General features: G+C 36.9%; 1 protein-coding gene across 4 annotated transcripts in view; it reads right to left on the reverse strand.

Moving 5' to 3' along the window:
* LOC145675782 (protein FAM135A) overlaps positions 1-22,150 on the reverse strand; it is an 817,324-nt gene that overhangs the window by 83,413 nt on the left and 711,761 nt on the right. For all 4 annotated transcript variants that reach the window (XM_081746478.1, XM_081746479.1, XM_081746480.1 and 1 more), the window contains one exon: positions 12,562-12,658. In XM_081746478.1, coding sequence (XP_081602604.1) covers positions 12,562-12,658 — 97 coding nt within the window. The remainder of the gene's footprint in view (positions 1-12,561; positions 12,659-22,150) is intronic.

The raw sequence follows: 22,150 nt of genomic DNA on the forward strand, positions 1-22,150 counted from the left end.
TGCTTCAAGGTTTAGCGAGGGCAAAACAAGTGAGTTGAGCTAGGAGGGGAGTAGCAGCGGTGGAAGAATAGTAATACAGTGAAACATGTGAACAACGGATACAGGAGGGATAACATTATTTGCCTGTAAATGAGAAGTGTCAGTTACAAATTTAGAATACTCACACTTCATGCTGTAATTGTATACAGTAAATACAGGGCGATATTTTTTAAAACTCACGGATTTCATTTGGATCTAGAATTTATAAGTGAAGTCCGATTTTCAAGCGGTTTGTGGCTAATAATCAGGGGAAGGGGGGATTTATGGAACTATGTTTACTGGTTTAAATTCATCCGGGATAATATCGACCACACCTCAAGAAAAACAGCAAATATTCCCCAGTGTACCTGAGACCGCATTGCCACGTTACACGACTCTTGTAGCTATCATAAAAAAATCTTGAAACTCTACCATATTTCACCATGTAAACATAGTCTTGAAAGGGATATACAACATTTTTTTCCATCTTGCAAGGAGTTGAACCATGTGCATCTTTCTGGGACGTCTTGCTTGCTACCTGCTATCGCCCTCCCGCTGACATAAAGGTAAAAACCAGTTTCGCCGCTTCCAAAACAACGGATTCTTTTGGACAGGGAGGGGAAGTGCGCCAAAATACACGTTTTTAACGAGGAGGTTCACTGTTTGTCCACTAGAGTGCAGTGCTGCAGGTGTGGAGATACCTTTCTTGCTTTCAAGAAGTTGTAACATCTAAACAGTAAATAGATCGGGTTGCAATTTTATTATTATTATTATTATTATTATTATTATTATTATTATTATTATTATTATTATTATTATTATTATTATTATTATTATGACAGCTACAAGATTCATGTAAAATGGAAACATGGACTAACAACTGGAATAAAGTTTTGGATTTTTGAAGTGAAATTGCAGAATGCAAATTAAGTATTATTAGAATACACGTTAAGTGTTAGTGGTAACACCCATAAATCACATGATGAATAGCTATAGCCGGTTTCTTACGACAAACGACGGATAGATCTCTTTGGCGACCTAAGGAGTCGGTAATTGACATCTCCACAACACTCGCCTGCAGGTCTGATGCTTCCCTGTCTCATTCAGAAGCAATCCTGTTTCTTCCAATTTATTCACTAGCGACCACATTATGTTCCTGTCTGAGGGGAAATGTGAGGCAAATTTGTTTCTAAATGCCCTTTCCGTAGCAACAACAGATTCCGTTCTCCAAAAACTTTTAACGATAAACTCGTGTTGCTCCAAAGAGTACACTATTCTCACTATGTCCTGATAATACTCACACAGTAGCACAGAACTGTACAGGACAATTCTCAATACAACAGCCCAGTTTCCTGTTTCTTATTGACCTTGGCAAGGTTGCCTTCTAATGAACCAATTTCCACATCGCACCGCACCTCATTAAAATTGTAAGGTACATTGGCGAATATTTGCTGTTTTTCTTAAGGCGTGGCCGATATTATCCCGAATGAATTTGAACCAGTAAACATAGTTCCATAAATCTCCCATCCTTACTTGATCATTTTGCCACAAACCGCATGAAAATCGAATTTCATTTAGAAATTCTAGACCTAAATGAAAATGAGCTTTTTTTTTAAAAAAAAAATCACCCTGTACATTAGTTATAAATGTTAATATAGGCTAATACTGAAGTACCGTACGTACTCAGTGCGAAATTACTGGGAGCAATGACGATTTCAGCGTGTGCTCCTGGAGAATTTTCCCGGGGCCACGAAATTCCCCTCCAGCGCCACAATCCTATCATGCTTAATGTAGATTTCCAGTATTTTCATAATTCCCTTTTTCTCTTTTTTTTAAATCATCAATGTATTGAAATTCCCCTCTGAGAAAAACTCTTGAAATCATCACTGACTCTGAAGGGTAAGAGGGAAGCACTCTTAAATAAAGAAACAAAATGTGAGATGCGTTTATATTGAAAGTGTAATGATAAATATATTGCATATGTGGTAATTGTCTTCTCAAGTAGACCCTGTTAATAACCCTTAATTCGTATACTAATTATACTCAAATCAAAGTAACTTATTAAAAATTTCGTAGGATTCCTACCAGAGAGTAGACAGAGAAAAGGGAATTTTCAAGTTCAGCTTGCAACTTTCTCATTGTGATATTTCATCTGACCATTGAATTCTGACAAATACATTTATAGAGAAAGACTCTCTGCCTATTGCACTGTATCGTAGATTTATTTTCAAATTGTAGAAAGGAGGTCATCGGGTTCAGTGGTAGATTACCTCTGGTGTGTCGGGTTCCTGGTTCGATCCCCAGCGAAGTAAATTTGTGCTGGACAACATTGTATCTGTGGGTTTTCTCGGGGTACTCCCGTTTCATTCAACATTCTCATTTCACCAATTTTTCAATAATCATTTATTAATCATTCGTCTCTTTTGGTCTAAAGGGCATAATCGTGGGGCGTTAAACTAAAGGATTTCATTATTATTTTACTAGTAGACAAAGTGATGGTGGCTGTCTGGTGCAGTATGGTCGAATCGACCGTAGTACAGCAGGAGCATGACCCATGTGGTCGATTCGACCACAATAGACCCGAAAGCCTGAAGAATGTAATTCTTACCAACTTCTGCTTCAGTGTGGGAAGAAACTGGCTGCAAACTAGATGTTTGCTGTGTCGAGAGGACCCATATTGAACACTTGCAACTTCTGACAAAAAAGAAACTGAGTTTCTATTGTTAAGCGCCGTTTCTGTATTGTATATGTAACAAAAGATACACTTAATCCTTTTAGGATTTCCACTTTTTGAGGTAAATTTTAGACTTTCACTCAAACAGCTACTGCTTCTTTACTATTTATTGTACGATCATGGTTTATACCTCGTTTTTGATAGATCATACTTTCCAATAGTACCACTCTCTTATCCGTATTATACACCAGAAACAAGAAAATTAAAAAAAAAATCGAAAAAAAAATCGAAAAAAATGAGCCTGAGTTCACATACGGGTCTGATTTTTTTTTAAATATTTTGTTATGTATATAATACGTGTGCAAAATTTCTTTCTTGTATCGAAAACTGAGGTCGGGAGAAATTTTTGAAAGTCTGAAGGTGACCCACTTTTTCATACATGTATATACATAAATAATAAAACTACTTCAAAAATGTACTGTGTCATTCTTATTTAACCTAGAGTCATGGTTCAAACGCCATTTTCTTCAGTATAATAAGCCCTTTGCAACGGTATCACTCACATCTCTGTATCATACACCTGAACCGAAAAATAAGGGAAAAACAAGGATGTATTTTTGAAAATCCAACCAAAACATTTTGCCCCTCTGGCCTAGGTCTGGGTTGACGTAGGGATCTTATTCTTTTTTTCTAAAGATACGCTGTTATGTACATAATACGTGTGCAAAATTTCAATCTTGTATCTTGAAAACAAAGGGCGGAAAAATGATGTTGAAAGTCTGAAATTAGTCTCTCTCTCGCTATATATATCAGAGTGGCCAAAACAATTCAAATTTATCCTACACTCCTGGGCCCCATCTCATTTTTTACTGCAGCTAATAATAGTCAACTGCCAAAATTTCAATGTCCTAGGTGAAATAGAGGGCAGTGCTCAACGTCTTACAAATTTGAAAAATTGCATTATTTTGCTCATTTTTGAAATATAAATTTCTAATTATGTATTTATTTTTCCAGATGCTGGTTTTGTGAAGTAAAAAAATAGAACTGTCAATGTTTGGTCGTGAGGACTGTTGTGTTGCATGTGACTGTTATGGAATATGGTCTGTGTGAAAATATGTCTTTGCCATTAACTTCAACACGTCAAGCGGACAGTGTATTTTTGATAGATATCAGAGGCGTAGAACCAATATCTAGATTTAATCAGTTACCAATTTTAAGGCAAGTTCTTTTCAGATTCCATTTTTTTTCTACATGAAAAAAAATCTGTGAGAAATGCAAGTCACAGCACAATAAACGAATTAATTTCAGTATGGCAAAAGGCCGCTATACCTACTAGACTTACAAAACATTGTGTTGATAAGCTTGTTGAAAAAAAATAAAGGAAGAATGTCTGATACCCAAAAGAAACGTGAAATATCATTTCAAGAGCAGCTTGGTAAGATGTTTCACATTGCTCACAATGAAGCACTTACTATGTGCAAAGTAGATGAAGACAGGATCCTTTAATTGATCAAAGGACAGAATGAAATACGTATGTTTATTTCATGAGAAGACAAGAAATACAGCAACAAACAAATAAGGATTCTTGAAAGAAGATTAAAAGAACAAAAGAGACTTGAAAAAGGTGCAGATCAAAGTTTCTCGTCCCTGGCATCCTCAACTGTGACAATTTCAAATTTAGAAGACGATTCATCAGAAAATTTTGATCCGGTCAAAGATAAATCAGAAGAAGAGCTGTATAGTACATATAGGCCACCATCATCTTTGAAAAAAAAAAAAAAAAAAAAAAAAAAGGAATCACGTACAGATTTGCAGTCTGATCCAATTGCAAAGAAATCTTTATTTTCTACACATGTCACTAGTGCATTAGATCGCAATAAAGCTTCCGATAGGGAAGCCTTAAGATTAATGGTCCCTATTTCAGCAGCACTAGGTCATGATCCAAACTTATTGCCATTATCACGAAGCACTATTCAACGCAAAAGGAAAGCAGCAAGAAAAAATGTGTTTGAAGGAATAAAAGAATCTGTTTCGTTTGACGATCCGGTCATTATTTACTGGAATGAGAAGATTTTTCCTGAAATTTTAGGCACTGATAAAGTATATCATTTACCCGTCTTAGTATCTGTAGATGGTAAAGATAAATTGCTTGGTGTGCCAAAACTTGTAAGTGGTACTGGCGCAAATGCAGTTTATAATAAACTAACTGAATGGGGTTTGCGTAACAAGATAGTAGACATGTGTTTGACACTACATCAGTTAACACAGGATTGAAAAATGAAGCTTGTGTTTTGCTGGAACACAAAGTTGAAAAAGAATTATTATGGCCACCATGCAGACACCACATGTTAGAAATTGTTCCAGTAAAGTATTTACTTTCTGCTTTGGAGCTTTCAGTTCTCCTGATATACCTTTATTCAAAAAATTCAAGGCAGCAAGGCATTATATATACCAAGAAAATCATCAGTCTTTGGGAGATATTCCTGACAGTGATGATTTTAAACTCTCTGCAGTCAGTGTTTTATTAGTTGCCTTAGGAAGCAAGAACCAACCCAGAGATGACTATATGAAGTTAATAGAGCTCTCTTTACTTGCTCTAGGCCATCATCCAGCCAAAGTTCATTGGAGAGCTCCAGGTGCAGTACACCACACGCGTTGGATGGCGAAGTTGTTATACGCTATCAAAATATACTTGTTTCGTGATGAACACTGTTTAAAAACCACACAAAAGAAAAAATCACAGTTAGAACGCTTTGTGAAATTTGGAGCTCTTTTTTGTACGTCAAATACTGGATTGAAGCACCTGTGGCTACAAATGCTCCTTGATCAGATCTTCCCTGTGGAATGACATGTCAAAATACCATGACATTGATCCTGAAAAAAGTGAGGTTGCGAAAAATGCCTTCATACCTAATCTTTTTTTACCTTTCGGATGAACTAGTTGGTTTGAGTTTATTCTCAAATAACGTATTTAGTGAGGACAAGGTGGCAATTGTCAATAAGATGAAATGTGAGATTCCAGACCGAAAGGTAAGAGGAGACTGAGCTCTCTAAACTAACCAAGCTGTTGTGGCTGATTTTGCCTCAAAAAGATTAGTCCAGTTGTTTGATAAGTTAAAAATAAATGCAAGCTTTTTGACCACACACCCGGATAAATGGAGCAGCAATCAACATTACATTAGAGAGGAAAATTAATCAAAAACCTCAAAGTTGTAAATGAGATAGCTGAGCGTGGAGTCAAACTATTTGAAGACTTCAATAAGCTTGTGACAAACAATGAAGAAGAAAAGCAGTTGCTCCTGCAAGTGGTCGAAGCTAACAGACAGTTGGTTCCGACCCAGATAACAAAAGAAGCAGTTGTCGACAGTTTGAAGTCGTCATCTTCAAAGGATAAATCCATGTTTCCTTCTACTACATTCCCATTTAAGATTTTTGTACTTTTGCTTTATTTGTTGATATTCTACTAGGAAATACACGTAATTTATTACTTCCCAGCTGGTTGTACTTCATTGAAACTAACCTAAAAATCCCTATTTTTGGATTTCATTCGTAATGTAATATGCCTTTGAGCACTGTCTTTCAATTGGAATATGGTCTTCTAATTTTGCCAGCAGAGTTGTTTTATTACTAGTAAAAATAACTAGGGGGTGCATATATATATATATATATATATATATATATATATATATATATATATATATATATATATATATATATATATATATATATATATATATATAATTACTGCGTCATTACTATTTGACCTAGAGTCATGGTTCAAACGTTATTTTCTTTAGTATAACAAGCCATTTCCAACGGTATCACTCACATGTATGTATCATATATCTGAACCGAAAAAATCGGAGAAAGCGGAAATTTTTCCTCGGTCCCGGACCCGGTTTCACGTAGGGATCTAAGAAAAAAAAAGAGAAATATCCGATGGTACATACAATCCGTATGCAATGTTCGAATCTGATATCGTGAAAACTAAAGGCGTGAAAAATTTTTGAAATTTCCCTTAAGGGAAAAAAATTAAAAATCACGCCCCTCCGCCCCCACTTGGTGCCGCCAAATTGACCATCCGGTTCCAAAATGCATCTGGGGTGTTCTTTGCTCCATCCTTGACTAATAAGCTTTAATACCTGTTATATAACCTAAATAAGCGGTCAAAGACGATACTACGCCATGGTAAGAAAAGTTACCAAAAATCCTAAAAGGGTTAATTAAAATTCGTTATTCAATTTGGAACACCCTGTACCTATTAACGGGAGCTTCATGGATTAGTTTTAGTACTCGAAGATAAAGGAAAAGAAAAATCTACCTGTTAACACAATTGCGATGTTATCAATGTCAGTCATCCTTTAATGTCACACCAAAGAAGTGAATTAGGTCAAAAAGAACAAAAAGAAAGATTACGGAGTTATGTCAGTTAATGTGTTTTGGAATTCAATTGTAATTCCACACACACATACGCATTCACATCCAGGTGATAAACTCACCATACACCCGACAATTTCCTCCTGACTCTGAAATTATACAAAACATACAAATAAAATACACACAGCAAAAACGCCTTTAAGTTAAACAAAAAAAAAAAAAAAAAAAGTAACATGTTAAACTAAAATTGGTCGTCTAGTCTACAGTGATAGTCTTCTTTAAAGGTATTCAGCGATTTACCAAGGAATTTTAAGACGGGGCTGTAGGACTCATATATTCGGATTCAATCATAGAGTGATCATATGATGCAACTAAATTGCAAGGTCAATAATGCTTTCGGTGGCTTTTTCTCTACGGAAGACTTTTACAATATACGCGCCAAAATCGTAGGATGAAGAGGTTGTACAAACATGGTTGTAAGTAGTACTGGAAAGGACATGTATATATACTGTTATACTTCTACTGGAGGGGTTGCAAATGATCAGTGGTAGAGTGGCGGTGTGTGGGATTTCAGTTCCTGCCAAGTGAGTTTTATCGTGGACAAACACCGCGCGCGCAGATTTTCTCGGGATTCTTTTGTTTCTTCCCACTTTCGTCATTCCATCATTATCATTCATCTCATCATCACCGCTTCCCTTAACTTCGATGCATAACCGTGGAATGTTAATATAAAACTTCTACTGACCTGCCATGTTTGCTTACCCCCGCTATTTATGAAATACACAACGGAAACTAACATTATTAATAAATGAGGTAATGAGTACACATAATATGCATTTAAAATAATAATAATAATAATGTCTTAAAATTACATAACATTTTGCTTGTCGCTTCTCAGCAATATTCAGTGTGTTTACCTGCCAACTTAAGCAAATAACAAGAGTCACAGCTGGCTAGTACCTAGAGGTTGGCCAGAGGGGCTGAGCCAAGGGCGCCGATTTCTCTGTAAATTTGGGGGGGGAGGCACTCAGACGCAGAAGGTAAATATATATGAGGATCTTAAGACAAATTGCACTCAAATTATGCCAAATATTGCATATTTATAAATACACTAGGGAGCCCACATGACCTTTGGGGTCCCGGGCACCCCGGCCCCCAGGATCGGCGCCCTTGGGCTGAGCCCTCCCGGAACCACCTTCAGCTGCCTGCAACTTTCATTTATTTATTTACGAAGTTCTTCGGAAGGTAAGTTCCCTTTGGTAATAAAAAAAAATCGAGTACAGATAAAGAAAGCAATTTATTGCACAAAATTCAATAACACACTACTTTTCCACGTAGCTCCCGTATGTTTTCAGGCATTTTTCATATCATGGTATAAGTTTATGTATTTCTGTGTCATAGAATGTTACCGCCTGTGTTGTCAACCACGTGGTAACATATTCTCTTACCTCTTCATCGTTGTTGAAGCGCTTACCACCAAGGAAAGACTTCAGATGCAGAAACAGATGGAAGTCGCTGGAAGCGAGGTCGGGACTGAACGGAGGATGGCCAAAAATGTCCCAGCCAAATCTTTCAGAGAGTTGTTTGGTCACATTCACAGTGTATGGTCGGACGTTGTCGTGAATGAAAATCTCAAAGCCACGCCTTTTGAGAGCATTTCTCAGCGCTTGTTCTGTGTTGCACGACGCAGTTTCTTAAGCATCTCGCAATAAACATCTTTATTGCTGCACCTCTGGGTAAAAATTCAATCAGTAAAATGGCTTGTCTGTCCCAAAACACTGTGCGCATGACTTTTCGAGGTGTTAAGAATTGCTTTAGTTTAAGTTTTGTTGGAGCGAAGTGTGCCTCCATTCCATGGATTGCCTTTTCGTTTCAGGGGTGTCATAAGCGACCCAAGTTTCATCCCCCGTGACTATCTACGATAAAAAGTTCTCGCCATTTTCATGATAACATGTCAGAAAATCAAGTGCGCTGCCCATCCGTTGTTTTGTGTGTGTGTGTGTATTCTTTAGTAAGAAGTTTAGGCACCCAACGTGTGCAAATTTTACGAAAACCCACTTTTTCAGTAACAATCTCTTAAAGTACTGTTCGTGAAATTTGTGAGAATTCAAGACTATGGGTATTAATCGTAAACTTACGGTTGTTTTTAATCCTTTCTTCGACTGCACCCACCAGTTCATCAGAAACCACAGACGGACGCCACATCGTTCTTTGTCATGCACTTGATCACGCCTTTCCTTAAATTGTCGGACCCTTCTCACCATTGAATTACTCATTACATTTTCCCCGTAAACCTCGCAGATTTGTCGATAAATGTAATTTGGTTTTACGTTCTTCGCATTCAGAAAACGAATCACATATCTAATTTCACAAGCGACGCGATTTTTTATCAACGCTGCCATTATAAAGAATCACTACGAACGACATGCAACACAGAGCGATCTCAAAATGGCGTCATTTCGTTCTGTTTGCAGAGTAACTAGTGTGCATGAACGAAACTGCGATTATAGCGCTGCCGTGAAGAAAAATCGAAACAAAATTTATTTTACGAACTTCCTACTGTATTTATTTAGTTTGTTTGTTTAGATATGTGTTCAAAAAGTAAGCAGTCAAGAGTGTAAGCTGAACTCAAGTAAGCTCCCGCCAAATTATCTCAGCGTCTTTTAGTGTTCTGGCTACGGTCATATAGTTATGTACTTGCTTATTGCTGAATATCAGAATTAATAAAATAAAGGCCAACACTCACCAAAAGAGAGTGACAGAGAATAAATCATTTCTATTAGTCGAGTAACGATGACTAATAAAAGTGAATTTTTAAATATCGTACGAATGATTTTTACTTATGTTTTAGAGAAAAAGTGAAACATTTGGAGAGTTTTGAACTATTTTGCAAATCCGAGACTACTTAGGCTAAACCCGTGGGCGTCTGGGAGTCCTAGTCTAATATCATAACGTGCTTTGATGTATGTGATTTGGAGTTTGGTGTTTACAGAAGGAAATACATTCATTAATAAAGGAAAACAGTAGATTGCAAACTGGGGTGGGCCGGCCCACCTGACAAATGCCTAGTATGCCCTTTCTCTTATGACGCCTCACATTTAAAAAAATAATTTAATAACGAAAACAAAACGAACAAATTTTCCGTAATTATTTATATTATTTTTCTGGAATAATACATAAAATAATTCGGTTGTGTTATAAATTCTTGTTGATACAATTTTTCAAAGACCGTGTAATGTTGGTTAACCTGAAGTTATTTTGTAGACTTCAGGTCTTCTGGGATATTTCTAAGAAAACTTTATTACCGGGACGCCGCTGCTGTCTTCTGTAATCAAACATCAAACGGAAATAGCAGTTTTCTTAGAAATATTTTTTACGATCTCGCATTTCAAACCTGTGTTATGTTATATAAAAAATTAAAATCATATGTGGTTCGAGATATAATACGGGATGTTTATAGCAACAGTCTATAAACGACGTATTATCCTCCCTTCCGTCTCTGACTAATTAATATGACGCCCTGCCAATATGTATAGGGTGGTCCAAAAGTAGGTATACAGTACCGTACTGATCAGCTCACTGTATCCTATATCATTCCTTATTGTTATCAATCAGGTAGGCCTAGTTTCTTTATTATTTGTTCTTAACGTCTTTCTACTTATAACTTAAGCCCGGAACAGTCGAAGCAAATAAATCCATAAACTAGAGTGTTATACTGATCAATGTAGGGGTGTATACCTACTTTTGCGCCACCCTGTATATTACCGCTCTTTTCAAAGCGCCTTGCTAACATTTATAACATCGCCCTTTTCACGAAGCCAGTCCATGGGGTTGTATATCTTCAAAACTCAAGATTTGCTGATTTCCCAATATTTGATGCCTCTTTGGGTACCCATTAATGTGTGTCAATTTACGAATCACTGACTTACAGAGACTGGAAAAATATTTCATGTGGGTATAGATATTTAAGTTGTTGAAGGGTAACGCCTTTCCAAAGATACTAAAGCATGATTGAAATACCGATATTTCACATTTCTCCAAGGTAAACAAAATATATCTTGCCGTTCGCGGTCGTCAGAAACAAACATACAGCGCGTGGTAGTCAGCGTTAGGTATCGTAATCTCCATCAGCATCCAGCACCAGTATTTCTTTCAGAAACAATGTTCCAGGGGGCACACTTAGAATTCCGGGGGGCACTGCTGGTACTATTCTATTCTATTCTATTTATTATTATATTATAGAGGTATTATTTTGGTCTTCTCCGGGTGGGCACTCTCAGAGCTCAGGGGGGCAGTGCCTCCCAAAAGCACTTCTGGAAGAAACACTGTTCAGCACTCTTTTGCTAACTTTCCTAAGTTACATCTCCTCAAGGCTCTGACTATAAAACTTGGGGGTCTTGGTCACAAAGAAGTCCGTGAGTGCGTGTCACAAATCTGCTTCATTGTCGAAAGATTTGCTATGGGTTGATAATCCAGAGAATAGAGCAGACGGCGAATATTGTCGATATCCAGTCAAGTCTCTGAATAGTACTCCTGGTCGTTCTTGCCACGTGTGGTCTCGCATTGCGTTAACCAACGCTCGTTCCTACACCCGTTGCGTGTGCAGGTCAGCAGTGATGGTATCGCCTGGTAGAAGGAGTTCGTAATACACCACTTTGCGATTACCCAGTCCACCAGACACAGAACATGATCTTGCTTGGATGTAGAGACGCTCTTGAGGTATGAGGGGTAGAGTCATATGATGACAACCAATGTTTGGTACCCTAATGTTAAACTGGATCCACTTTTCGTTACTCATGATCACTCGACCAAATATGGGTGTGTTGCACTGTCGGTACAACAACTAAAAACACGCTGTTAGTCGTTGCTCAACTTGTACCCTCATGCAGTGCAGGTGTTTTTTTTTTTTCTCAGAAACCTGGAAGCGGTTAGCAATTTCATCACAAATTTGACTGTTGTCTTCCGTTATGGCTGCCTTCAGGGGCTCATCATCCGACATCTGTGGTCGTCCACTGCGTGGTTCATCACAAAGCTAAGATCTTCGAACCTAAATTTCTGGCGGTGCGTTTGTTCACAACATCCTTTCCAAAACGTCTGACGCATTCAACTACTGATCCGCCTGACAGACAGACCTACCTTGAATTAATGCCGTAAATAATCGCCAGTTGCTTCGATCCTCCATTTCTATTCGATACTGGATGAGCTGTGATTGTTGTGTGTGTGCGCAACATACCTGTCCCTGTATTGGAAGTCAATAGTCAGACTAACCCCCGTCACTTTTCCGGCGCAGAAGTTTCTTACAAGGTCATCAAATGGAACATCAAAAACAGGAGGATTTTTTTTTGGTTACCCTGGATCGCTAATTTGCACATAACTAAACCAGAGGTTACATAATATAGTTTTGTATCTAAAATCTTCTTTTGAGAGTTGCCTATCCATCTTGCTCACTGGAAATACTATAAACTTAGAATATTAATAGAATAGTAACTTACAAGATTTCCAAAGAACACAGTCTCCATAGTTGATTGGGGCTGCCGAGTGTTAAGTCTCTGGGAGCTGCCGATCCACGGCTTTCCACTCCTTGGTGTACTGAAAAGAAAAACAAAAGAATACGAATTAATTTTACTTATAATAAAAGGCATCAATAATAATGCAAATTAATTGTCATACAGGGGTGCCCACAAGGGGGGGCTATGACGCAAACTGCGTCATTGAAATATTAGGGGGGGGTTAAAAATCTATATAAATATGTTTGATGGGGGGGGGTAAAATTAATCGAAAAGAAGATTTTTTCATGGAAGAACACCTACGGATAGACAATTGGGGGGGGTGCGTCATGGACATAAGGGGGGGTGGGCACCACTGACTGTCATATATACTGAAATCGTATCAGAGATCATCAGCTTTGGTATTCCTGACAATTACTAGCGTTAACATCATTAAGTAGTCCTAGGGGACGCGCTTGCTTTTTTATTCTGCTGTTACATCTAAATTATATGTTACCGTTTTGTGAATTTAGAATCTCCTCTTCTTCAAGCTTTGACTTTTTTTTTTTTTTTTTTTTTTTTGCTGAAAGGATCCAATTTTGGAAAACTGTTGTGGTCCTAGATGGTGCTATTGCTAAACTTTTCCCCTATACTTTTTGAGTCACGGGCTATTTGACTATACACTTATACAATAAAAACTCCGCTCTCTTCTGTCATGTTTTTCAATAAAATGTAACATTTTGGGAAATTATGATGATCTGAGGGGTTGCCACTATAATATATAGGGTGTTCTAACAGGGTGTACGCAGAATTTAATCAAAGGGGCGTTTAAAAGCCAAGCACCGAATTTAATTTCTTTTCAGTACTCACAGATTATTTGTATACACGGGGGGCCATTTATCTCAAAACGCCGTTGTGAATTTTAAACTAATAGATAAAATTGAATAAAATTTTGTAACATGCAAATATCGGCAGAGACGTTGTTTGTCATACTCAGCAACAACACTCGATTAGCAGGTTACCAACCCAACATAAAGTTATATATTGTTTAAAGGCATAAATTACGTATTTCAAATATACCTGAAGAAAACTTATAATACCATTTATTATTCAGTCCCACACTGCACAAGACATCTACTAGATATTGGGCTAGATTATGCCTATATCTAATTGTAATATCTTAATAGATATTGAAGGTACAAATTTTTATTCGTTACCGCTGACTCCATGTAGACGGCGATATCTATGGAATATCTAATAGGTACAGACCCTATATTATACATATAAGTCATTCATTTCTAACTACGGTGACTCGAAAAAGTATTCGTATAGTTACTATTTTTTAAGAATGAACGCCTGTTTACGATTGTTTAACTAGTGTATTAACTCGTATCATATCTCAACTTGTATCATTAAGTTGAGATATGTCATATGTATGAACCATATGCATTTACGTCCACGCTATCTTGCACCATTAATTCACCAGCTGCGTCACCTATTCAGTGTAGTTTGCTGGTTTGACGTCTTACTCTATTCGAAAAAGTATTTGTACGCCGTAGTTTTGTTCAAGTTTATACTAAAGATAAATGCCAAGCACTGTTACTGTGAGAAGGTTGCTGACAGAAGTATCAACCTACTTCTCGATCTCCGTTCACCACAAACATTTAGAAAACGGTAAGATGGGGCATAAAGGAAAAGAAACAATGGAGGATGAAAGGAAAATTATTATGAGGGTTCACAATCAGACTAAATCAGTGTCTCAAATATCTAAAATCATAGAACGACTTTCATCAATGGTGCAGTTGATATTAGATTCAGCGTTACGAAGTCAATTGAAAACGAACGTAGAAACGGTCGCTCAGAAGAACCATCAATTAGATACAAAAACATAATAGTGCATACTTTGAAAATTAATCCGAAGATACGTGCTCCTCAGCCTGAAAATAAGCTCCAGAGATGACGATTAAGGGTATGATTGGTACAGTGAGGAATGTGTTGAAAACAGCATTGCCGTATCTCAAGAAACAAAACTTGGGCGACTAACAGTAATCGCAAGAAGCGCCTAGAATTCGCTCTGAACGGCGTAAATAAGCCCTTTGACATTCGAAACAGTTATTTTCATCGACAAGTGGTAAGTACAACTTGTTTGGACCAAATAGTAGAAAAAAACTATGCGAAGAATGAAGAGAATAGAGATCGATCCAAAAATCGTACTCCCAAAGTAAAACATGCTGGTGGAAGATCTATGTTTGATTGGCGGTCAATGAGTGCTGTGGACATGGGCGGCGATTAGGGGGGGCAAAGGGGGGCAGTTGCCCCCCCACTTTTTTGAAATGACCCATTAATGTATATAATTTCATTTGGAAATATAAAGTTTTGTATGTTTTAATGGTTCATAGAATAAAAATGGTGCCATAAAATATTTGCCGTTCCGTGAGTACGTATTGGTTGTCTTCCCGTACAGTGAAGAAAGCTCCATGATTTGCGTTTTAATTGCCACGAAAGATGGCCCAAAAATTAACCTATTGGAGTGCCACAATTCGAGTGTACTTTCATTTCTTCTTACAAGGGCTCGATATGTTAGTCAGTCGCTTTAGAACTAATTGAGATAACATTTCGCAAAAAAAGAAGTTCTTCAATGGCAGTGTTTCTTTCGGAAACAATGTTCCGGGGCACACACTTAGTACTCCGGGGGGAGCACTGCACGTACTATTCTATTTATTATTATATTATAGACGTATTATTTTTGTCTCCTGCGGGGAGTAGGATACTCTCTGAGCTTCGGGAGCTAGTGCCTCCCAAAAGCATGATTAGAAGAAACACTGTTCACAAATTATTCTTTAATTGCACAAAAATCGACAGTTCCTAAAATGTCTTTTCTTCTTTCTAATGGTAAGGAATATTTTGATTTGATTTTTTTGAGTTTAACATCCCGTTCAGCAGTGAGGCTATATGAGATGTGGATCTACTGATTAACGTGGAATACAAACCACATGAGCTCCCCCCAGTAATCGAACCCGGGTCTCCCACGCGCGGCATTGTTTTGCAGTGTAATATATGAATTTAGGGGTATACATACTGTATACAATTTTGTATATACAATTAAATTTAGTGAATTCAACATAATTCTAGGTTTTAGGATTATTTTGCATAACTGGAGTCTGGAGTGATTCTAAGTATTGTTGAGTTTTGATGTACTCCAAGAAAGTAAAAACCGTACCTAATGGCAACGAACATTTTTCGGGACGCTGCAAAAGTATTTCTTTAAATGTCGTAGCATATACTTGTAGTATTTACTGTTTTTCTAAGAGTAATAACATATAATAACATGCATGGAATTAAAGATATAAGTTGTTCATTAATTTCCAGTTTCAATATAACTTGCCTCATTTTTCATTACTATTCGATTAATATTATCCTTTCTGTTTGTTTTGCGAATTTGTTATCAAATAAACTCAACCACACAAATCTGACCACACAATTTTCCAGACAGAATTTTCAGATGTTCATGAGCAAGGAATCGAATCTCTTCTTACACCTTCGTTGTTTAAGAGTAAAAAAGGGCTAGTATCTACTTGCGTTGCTCTTGTCAATTTACTTAGTAAAATATGAAACACGGTATAATATACGGTATTTTAACTGGAAAATACAGTATCCTAATAGTTATAAAACTTTTCGTCAAACAAAAAACTAACATTGATATACAAATATTGAGATCGTGTCTTGCCCCCCCACTTTTGACGCCCAACCGCCGCCACTGGCTGTGGATGTCGGGAATTTGTTTTGTAGAAGTAACGATGAACCAAAGGAATTATATCAATATTTTAAATAGCAACATTCGACAAAGAACTACAAAAATGGGCCCCAATAATGACTTCGGATTTTTGCACGATAAGGGACTAAAACATACCACACATAACACTCGGATGTGGTACTAATAATGTACCCAAACAGGTTCACACACACACATAGTGACATCAATCCCATAGAATATTATGGGATTGGGAAGCTTTATGGGAAGTTTTAGACCAAAAACTAAAATACAGGGTTATTTCTAACAAAGCTGTTCTCCAAAATGGTTTATTGGAAGAATGTGACAATATTTCAACTAAAATACAGCAAACTTAATCGTTCACATTTACAGAAGACTTCAGGCAATTATAACTGCTAAACGGAACCTACAAAGTATTAATCAATCGAAAAGTATTGTTATTATAATACTATTATTTTCTTGAATTGCCAGGTGTACGAATACATTTTCCACGTACAATTTTAGTATAATTTATTTATTTATTTACTACAAAGAGAAAATAGCATTTATTTGAAAGTCGCTTAGTTAATATATTTATAGATGTATACACTAATACACGTAATTTTATCACCCTCTTTACATCTTTGATATGAACAGAACCATTGAACTTGTACGAAACCTGGGACTATACGAATACTTTTTTCGAGTCACTACAAACGGCATTAGTTTTTTGTTCTAGTAAACTGGAGAAATCATCCCACGTCTAGATTCTAAAAATTGGTAAAACTGCGGAACCCAGATGAAGCTTTGACATCAAAGGCAGATCACCAATTACCCTACTGCAGATAATACACTCAGGATCTGAGATGGGCCTACTACGAGACAATATGAGATTGGTTCTGAACTCTAGAGCGGGTTAGAACCACAAAATGAGTTGCGTACTTTTACTCTTAATTCCTGCTGTAAAGACTGACCATGAACAAAATAGTAAAGTGTGCTATTGGAACTTATTTGGAAACAAGGTTTCTTCAGAGGTTATCTCTATTGCCACGTTACTCTGATTTCACGTCATATCTTCATTTAGTTTATTTGTTCCTGATTCCTGGATTAATAAAAATAGCTTGATTATCTAAGAGTAGTGGCAATTTACTACTGAATCAATCCACGTAAATTATCCACGTTGTTTCACGCATTTACGAGAACGTGTGTTGGTAGCCTAGCATGTGCACGCCTTCGGTGCTCGTAGTTCCGGATTTGATTCTTGATAAGAATGACGATTCGGATTCCATCTTATACTCAAAGTCCGCGTCTCATATAACCTCGGTCCTGACAAGGGACGCTTCAACCAACAAGAATGTCTATGTCCTGGTAATATCGAAAATCGCCTGTTAAAATTCATAAGAGGAAAAAAGCAAATATAGGTTAGGTAAATTACTTTCTAATACCACGAAATACCAAATTTACCCTGTTTCAGGAAATCTAAAGGAATAAAACGTTCGTTTCCTTAGCGCACAAGGTTCCAGGTTTGATTCCTGTTCTAAGAGCATCGAATACGCTACATATCTAGGTCTACCTTTACACTGTAGGTCAGTGGCGGATCTAGAAGGTAAAAACTGGGGGAATCAGCTAGAATCCAGACTGTGATAGACATATCATGAAAACAAACTATAAACTTTCAAAAATATATAAATAATGGTTTAAATTATTTTTATCACTGAAAAATTGGTTGCTTAGGACCCTGGTCCCCGGCTAGGTCCGTCACTGCTGTCGGTCTATATAGCCTCAGTGCTGAAAAACAAACTCTGTACATGTCCAGCAAATAGGCTGCGAGATCTAGCCAGGAGCAATGTTGAACGGGGTCGTATGAAAGTGCACAGTGAAGAATACAATTCCGAGTGGTTATCCTTTATGAATTCCAACTGGGATATTCCGTACAGCACGTAAATATATATATATATATATATATATATATATATATATATATATATATATATATATATATATATATATATATATATATATATATATATTACCACAACGCATTTAGGCCAGGAATGGCGAATGAACGCACCATTCTCCGTTGCTCTGTCAAATTTCGTTCTAGTAACACGGCATTGCAAAATAACCCCCGTGGGTACTGACTAACATCATGTTCGGAAGAACTCTTCAGGAACACTGTGGTAGCAGACCCTCAAAAATAATGTTCATGCCGTTGTAGACCAGATAGGCATTAGCAATAACACTGTTGTTTGGCGGCTCCGTGCAGTAGGTAAGCTGAAAAGGTCGAATTCATGGGTGCCACATAGCACCGGCCTTCGGTCTACAAGAATTGTTTCCTGAAGGTATGCAAGTGTAAGGAATAACCGAGAAAATTTCCCGCATCGGAATGTAACTTTTGATGAAAAATATATCTGCAACGACAAACATAAACAGTAAGGATAGGATTGGATCTTAATCGAAGCCCAGGTAAGTTTCCAAAACCTCTAGACGGAGTTGGTGGTATGGTGATATATGGGGAGATAGAGCCATCATGTTTTTCTCTGTCGCGACAGAACCACCATTGCGGATCTTTATAGTGCTGAACTCCGTAAAATCACCTCAACTTTGCCCAGCATTCAGGAACGTTCAACAAACATGGTGTCCTCATGTTACACTACAATGCACCCACAAACGTCTCTGAAAGAACGTTGCACATTCTCTATGCAGAGCCGACTTTGCCATATGTGCAACACGTGCATTTGTACGGGGCGACAAGTTTCGAGGAGCCGTAAAATCTGTCATAACTATACAGTATTATTTAAAATAAATATTTCTTGTTGGAAACAGATTTCATGATGATGGTAGTTAAATTTACTACGTTGATCTTATATTTAAACACTACATTCATAAATGAGTGTTCGTAGCACGTTTAGGTCGTATTAGTTTAAGGTCACATGGACAGTGCTATAGCAAATAGTTAAACAAATCCCAACACGAATTGCTTGATTGTTGTCAAATACAAGAACTCAATTCTCGAACAGTAACGAACACCTGTTCCATTTAGTTAGTTATCACAGTTTTGATACGAAAACTAGTCTTGTCTTAGTCACAAACAAGTTCCTTATCATTGAAGGTGGAAATAAGTTTTTTAATTTTTTTTTTTAATAAATGTAGAAGGAAAATCAAAAAATAAAGAGCTAGTTGCACTGAAATTGCAAACTGATATACTGAGATTGAAGTTCTGTATTGAATTCTATTAAAAGCGTTACTATCTCTTCTCCGCAAATGAGTTTGTTTATCTTTCACTAAAATAATAGATTATTATTTAAAGAAACGAAAACAGACAGAACGAGACTGTATTTGTACGTTTAGGCCTTTCTGAGTGTGAGTGCACTTTCTCTAACCTTCGTTGTTCATGATGGGGTAGCATACTTAAAATCGTAGCTTTTAAGATTTGTTCTTTCTGGAGAAAGGGGGCGGCATACGGTGTATAATGCCGTTGCACGGGGGCGGCAAATTGCCTAAGGCCGGCCCTGTCTCTATGAGTTACGGCATGAAAACCTTTCTCATCCACCGCATTTTCCTGGTGTCTTTGTCACCAAGTGCTATCTTTTCCGTCGTCTCGGTCACTTCTTGTAGGAAGGAGGGACGAGAAAACCTTATATGTTGATCGGGCTTTGCAATGTACGGTTAAGGACTCCTTCGCAACGCATACTCCATACCTGTTTCCCCACGGAACAGGGGCGTCATTTAGGTGGGTCAGGGAGGGACATTTCCTTTTCCGCAGCGTTTGAGATTTATATAGATTTTATCAATAGAATAGTAGTAAGTCAGTAAAAAAACGCGAAATTTTACTTATATCAAGGGGTCTTGCCCCCCTCAAGCCAAATCTGAAATGACGCTACTGCCACGGAACCCCATTGTCTGAGCGATGGTTAAATATTTTTGGTTGCAGACAAAAACAATACTGATTAACCAGCTATTGTAGTTTTTCGTTTCTTTCCCTTTTGGATATGACGGGCTTGTGCCGCAATTTTCATTCGTATCAATACTCATACACTTTGCTTCACCTTCAATGCTGAGTCCACTTGAATGTAAATGTAATAATGAGCATCGGCGTCTCTGGCAAGTTAAAATTGTGGGAGGAGGGGAAAGACTAGAATGCTAACAGACCCCAACTGAATTTACGTCAAAATTATGAGTAAATGGTAATTTACTTGAATTATGAGCTAACTGGATCCTCGTACTTCTTTTATCGATATAATCGATAGGTTCAGCATGATATATTTCCGCCAGTATTTGTTGTTCATTTGGTTCCACGAGCTGCGTATGGAACTTACAATGATTATTATATTTCATATTGACTTATAAATATTGTAATCAAAGAATTATTATTATTATTATTATTATTATTATTATTATTATTATTATTATTATTATTATTATTATTATTATTATTATTACGTTTGTGAAAGAGGGAACTTTGAAATCCAAATAGATCAAAGAGAGAAACATATTTGCATGAAAATAAAGTGAAACATCCACTAGCCTATGCTTTCTGTACGTACAAGACACATTGTTTGGAACCGAAAATGTGAGTTTCTAGATCTTTGCACTTTAGTGCAGTAGTGATGAAATAACTTAACTCACCCATTCACCATAATTTTCTTTCATTACTACTACAAATTTAAGTTTGCATACAATATGGTTTTTAGGTAACACCTTCGCCTTGATATAGGAATTATAGCTACTCTTATTACTATCAATTAATTTATTCTTTCTCTACCTTTCTTGTTTTCCTTCTACCATTCCCCCTACACGTCATTCAGAATATAATTTATTCTCCAACAGTGGCTTAGCATCTTCTTAATTACTTCTATTTGTATTGTTTTTACTCATTATTCCCAATGTATCTCATTGGTTGGTTCATTGTTCCAAATTTTACGTTCACTTATAAGTACATACAGGGTGACCCAAAAGTAGGTATACACCCTACATTGATCAAGTATAACATTCTCGTTTATGGGTTTATTTGTTTCGGCTCTTCCGAGCTTAAGGTGTAAGTAAAAAGACATTAAGAACAAATAATAAAGAAACTAAGTCTACCTGAAGGATAACAATAAGAAATGATAGATAGATAACAGTCTACCTGATAGATAACAATAACAATAAAATGCAATGAGCTGATTAGTACGGTACTGTATACCTACTTTTGGACCACCCTATATTTACAAGACTTGGGTACCTTGTATTGTCTTCTAGTAATGCAATGTTTCTGTTTCTTACAATGCAATACTCTTCACCCCAATCCTTTCTGCAACTGTTCATTTAGTGACTCACACAGTATGCTTTTCATCATAATAATCACAATCTTTTTAAAGAGTTTTTCACCATTTTCTCCGTTGTTTCTATTTAAAGTTTACATTTTATAACTACGTTAATAGTACTATGTAGGTATCTAATCTACTGCCTTGCTCAAATGTCTATCATAGCCTCAATCATCTACCCATTACTGCTTTATTTTTTCATATTTATTTTCATCTTGTATTATTTTCAGAGCCTTTCCTTGTGTTCTCTGGCATCATGTTAATTTTCGATTCACATTCTGTGGTAACGACCTTGTCATCATTAGTCCTTCTACCTCCTTCTATTTCCCAATCAAACTCTTATTCGATACTCTTCTAGACAGAACTCGTAAATGATGTTACTGGAAGATGCAATTTTCATCAAATACCTCTTCCCATTTTGTTATCCTATATCAATTGTATTATTCTAACTTTTAAAAAACTTGGTTCATATGTGTTTCTTTTTTTCGAATCTTTGATCTTTTATCCTGAGCTTCTTTAATACCTGTATTCGAGTCAC

The sequence above is a fragment of the Thermobia domestica genome, chromosome 18 (genome assembly GCF_964235325.1).
Source record: "Thermobia domestica chromosome 18, izTheDome1.hap1.1, whole genome shotgun sequence".
Lineage (NCBI taxonomy): Eukaryota > Metazoa > Arthropoda > Insecta > Zygentoma > Lepismatidae > Thermobia > Thermobia domestica.